The 4677-nt window shown below is 35.9% G+C and overlaps 1 protein-coding gene across 5 annotated transcripts in view; it reads right to left on the bottom strand.

Annotated features, from left to right (window-relative positions):
• The window catches only part of LOC111499102, an 8167-nt gene extending 5723 nt beyond the window's left edge, over window positions 1-2444 (bottom strand). For all 5 annotated transcript variants that reach the window (XR_002720901.1, XM_023150586.1, XM_023150576.1 and 2 more), the window contains exons 1-4: window positions 2128-2444; window positions 1859-1961; window positions 1005-1186; window positions 413-558 (exon numbers count right to left, since the gene is read on the bottom strand). Coding sequence is in view for 4 of the 5 variants with exons in the window: in XM_023150586.1 (XP_023006354.1) it covers window positions 413-558; window positions 1005-1186; window positions 1859-1961; window positions 2128-2417 (721 nt within the window). In the remaining variant the exon portion in view is untranslated. The remainder of the gene's footprint in view (window positions 1-412; window positions 559-1004; window positions 1187-1858; window positions 1962-2127) is intronic.
• Window positions 2445-4677: the final 2233 nt, after the last annotated feature.

Below are 4677 nucleotides of genomic sequence, written 5' to 3'. Positions count from 1 at the left end.
TTTTTTTTTTTTTTTTTTTTTTTTTTTTTTTTTTTTTTTTTTTTTTTTTTTTTTTTTTTTTTTTTTTTTTTTTTTTTTACTCTGGCTACTTTTTATGGGAAAGTTATTCCCTGGCTTAGTTCCAGTGTAGCACCTCCTACCGATTATTTAAAAAAGGAAAATTTTATGAGACCTTAATCAATAAAAGAACTATGATTATATTAAACAGAGTATACACCATGCCTGTTTTAATACTACTTACTTTCAACAACTACCAAAGATGTCAAGAAATAATATAGAAGATAAAATTTATTCTAATATAAGACTTCATTTTTTAGATGAGATAAAATCTAAGAAAAATATAACAGAGTTGTGGAATTAAATATCTAAACAAGCAAAAAAGTCATGTCAATAAAGATTAAAACTAACATACAGAATGAGCAAACTTGTCGCAAAGCTGTCACCCCTTTGTCAGTGCGCCCAGCAACCACAGCACATCCTTCTATCGGTAAGCATCTATCTTTCAGCTGCTGAGCTTTTTTCTCATCTACAAATTTCCCAAGAGATTTTTCCACCACACTGCCAAAGGATACAAGTAGAAATAATCATATAATATACAGGAGTGCTTTCCATTTCTAGATTGCAATCAAACTATTTATGGATCAAAAGGTATTAAAATACTACTTTAAGCTATTATACTAGAAGAAGGAGATACGATAAAAGGAAAAGTGAGATTAGCAAGGTTGGTTGACCAAATTTGGACAATGAACTCAAGAGGAATGTTTCACTTGAACTGGAGGCATTGGATTTTCAATTGTATCTCTAGCACTCGATTCTCCACAAAAAAAGATTCCTCAATTGTATCTCTAGAACTATCTTCTCAAACATTATCTAAAACTTACAAATACTTAAGATTTTTTTTATTAAGACTTCATAATGAAAAGAACATTGCTAGCTTCAAAAGCTCCCAATTGCGTATGTATATTACTTGGCATATGGTTCACATTTTCTTGAAACATGCTTACCCCTGAACAGTATTCAACTCTGGCTGCTTTTGCCACCCATCAAAAGAATTTCCATGGTAGGAAAGAACAATCTTAAATGTTGCCCTTGCCCACCTCCCAGTCCCATCTTTAACCGGAGCTCTGTTTAACTCTGCAGTGTTGCAAACCGGTTGAATCTCAGTATCATCATGATCACGAACTGTCTGTGGATAAAGTACTAAAAACTATAAATAAATAAATGACATCTTCTTGTTTTATACAGAAAGATAATTAAAGAACAAAATTTTCATCCTCATTTTTTCTAATTGTAATCAACCAATGGAATTTATAAAACAAAATTTTCTAAAAAAACATGAAGCCGATCACCAAATCAAATGTAAGAATTGATAGCAAGGATTTGATTAAAACTCATCTCTAAAACTGAGAATCCAAGAAAAAATTAGTACTAAAGCAGATATTAAGTTAAGAACCAGAGAACCTGAACAAAAAGAAATCCAAGACCTTAGATTTACAAAGTCGTACAACAATTACATTATCCTCGTTCTTTTCCCTACTATTTTAGGTTGCAGGAGGAGGATTCATGATTGTTTTTAACTACTCATGGAACTGCATTGCTTGGAATAAACGAAAGTAACTCATGCTGATACAACATTACAATGTAAGCGGCATGAAATATATAAAGCTCGTTCTTAGAGTTAGCATCACAAGAGAGAGAGAGAGAGAGAGAGATTCACACGGTCGCAAGGGAGGGAAAAAGATTCCTAGTTCACAATTCCATTGCTTTCATCTTAAGAAACGGAAGAGTCATAAAGAAAGAGGCAACAAGTTTGCAAATGAAAATAAGTTTATAGAAATCGTTGATATTGGATACCCACCTCAGTTCTAAGCGAGGACAGTGATAATCTTCCATTAACAGCATGAGAGTAAAAATCAAGCACTTCTTGCCACGGCCTTTCATACATCAATTGGTAGCTTTCCCTGCCAAAAGCATACAACATCTTGATTGACAACCTTCTCAGATTCAGATTGAATTACTACACACAAAAGCGAACCTCTCGCAGATACAGAATCCGATTCGAAGTACCTCACGGGAAATTTCAAATCGATTAAAGCAATAGATAACGAAAATGTACGAAAGTAAAACCTGGAAGTCCATCGGGCATTTCTGCAGCGATCAGTGTGGTTATAGTGAAGATAGTCCTTTTTCTGAGCTCGATTCTCCATCAGACACTTAATACCGAAACCGAAACCGAAACCGAAACCGGCACCTGATGGTGATAGCAGTCTAGCCCTTGGATTTGGTAGCATAACCACCGCACCACCCAACCTGAGCGGACGACAGTATTTTGCAGTTGCAGCCGCCGGCGCGGCAGGGACGATAATGTAAATCCACGTAGATGTTGCAGTCAAGCAGATGTAAGAGAGAAAGCCCATATTCGTCCAACCGGAAAAAGCCCAATATGGCCGAGCCCATCAAGGTATGCGGGCCTGAGTTAGTCGACTAGATTATGTTGTTGGATTTGGGCCGAGTATGTCGGATTGAAAATCCCAATTTTCATTGATGTTCATATTTAAATAAACTAATATGTTTAGGACCTGCCAGGATTCTCTGCTTGTACACTGGTTCTTGATGTTCTTGATGTTCTTGATGGTAGGGAGTAATTTGTAGCAGAAAAAATATAAATTTACAGTATTTCTAGATTACGAAAGAAAATAATTGGGATATTGCATTTAGGATTCTTCCAAATATGTTTGATTTGTTTCACTCATAATGTCAGACGGTTCATGTCCTCGTACTCTATAGCTTATAGTAAAAAAATTGACTACAAACCTTACCTTTTAAATGCTGTAAATATCCAAATGCTACACTATTTGCCTTTTTTCGCTACCAAGTATTGTCTTGAGCTATCTTATTGAATAAGAACGTTTTGGATTTGATATGAATGGAAGAACGTTTTCCAGTTCTAAGGCTTAAGTTTATCGCAATAACGATTTCAGTGTCTTGTTTCAAGTTCACAAAACGTCAAGGTTTGATGGATTTCAAAAAGAAGTACGATTTGTTGGACCAGCAAGCTAATAGCTTGAAACGAAGAATTCACGTATAAGCTCACAATACAAGCACTCAAACCAAATTCATGGGGCTAAAGCCCTTAATCCCTGCAAAAGTGAACGAATCTTGAAAATATATGATTTGGGAGGATGATTGGAAGAGAAGAGTGGTATGTTTCTTCATTATTCATTAACATCCCAAGCTTCATAGCTTTTCTAACGAACTCAACGCCTATCTTCAAGTTACCATTTCTAAATGGCTAATGCAAACAAAGAAGATGTGAGATACTACATCGGTTGGAGATGGAAACAAAACATTTCTTAGAAGGTAAATATTTCTTAGAAGGTTTTGGAAACCTCTCCCTAGCAAACGTGTTTTAAAACCATGAGGTTGATGTCAACACGTAACGGGGTAAAGCAGACAATATTTGCTAGCAGTAGGTTTGGAGTGTTACAAATGGTATTAGAGCTAGACACTGAGCGATATGTCAACAAGAACGTTGGACAATATCTACTAACGAGATACATAACAGCCCAAAACATACAATATCTACTAATGATAGGCTTGAACTCTCGAAGAGCTAACGCCTCCAAAGATTGAGCTAAATGGAGACTACCGTGAGAACAACATCAAGTATCGACGTTGGGTTGAGATTGATGCAAAGAAACTTTGAACAAATTACTTAGGGAAGTAACATGACTCTTATATTAGCTATAGAAAGTCAATACAAATGAATTGAAACAAGTAAGAAGAACAGAATGAAACACATATAGCATTCGCCAGTACTCAAATTATGGACAGGACAGCCAAAATAACCAACAATAGATGGACCCAAAATCCAGTGGAAATGTCAGAAGCCAAGTTGAGTCAAGAATCACTAAAATCATTCTCAATCTTTGGGATTGAGCATCAATAACTACACTCCAATTCACACAAGTGAAGGACTTTGAATACAATACACCATCAGCAAGAAGAACAACCGATACGCATGCCAAATTCCAATGAACAAAGAATACAAAGCTACCCAGGCCACAGAAATGTTTCTGTTATGAATCAAAGCCGGAACCAACACATATAGGACAGTGATCTAACAGAAAAAATGATAGCAACTCAACATAGGCTAGGTCAGATACCACAAGATGCTAAGAACATGCACACTGCTAAAAGAAGCCTCACACTCACGTCAAAGGGATTTTAGACATTTTGGTTGAAACTTATTCATGATCAGATTTTGAAGGAAACATTTTACATACTAGAACATGAGGAAGGATAATAGAATCAAGTCATACAAGGGCGAGTATAAAACTTTTATCAGTTACCACTGAGAAAGAAGGTAGGAAAAATAGACAGCACAAAAAGGGCCTTTTGATAATACAGCATGTCACCCAATTTCCACCAGTCATGAAGGATCTGAAAATAAATTCTAAAACAGTTCAATTCGAAACTTCGGGGGTGAAAAGTGCACCAAGATTCATAATATTTTAGAAGAAATGCAAAATAGATCGAAAATTTCGTTCAAATTACAAATCTTTCATAGTTTCAAAGCATGCCAAGCAGAGCAGCGCAATATTATACCCAAAACTAACAAAATTTAATATGCTAACTAAATCTATCCACCACCCCCCCCCCCCCCCCCCCCCCCCC

This window comes from Cucurbita maxima, unplaced genomic scaffold, assembly GCF_002738345.1.
Source record: "Cucurbita maxima cultivar Rimu unplaced genomic scaffold, Cmax_1.0 Cma_Scf00002, whole genome shotgun sequence".
NCBI lineage: Eukaryota > Viridiplantae > Streptophyta > Magnoliopsida > Cucurbitales > Cucurbitaceae > Cucurbita > Cucurbita maxima.
Note: the sequence above shows the minus strand (reverse complement) of the source record. Positions and strands in the feature narration are given on the sequence as shown.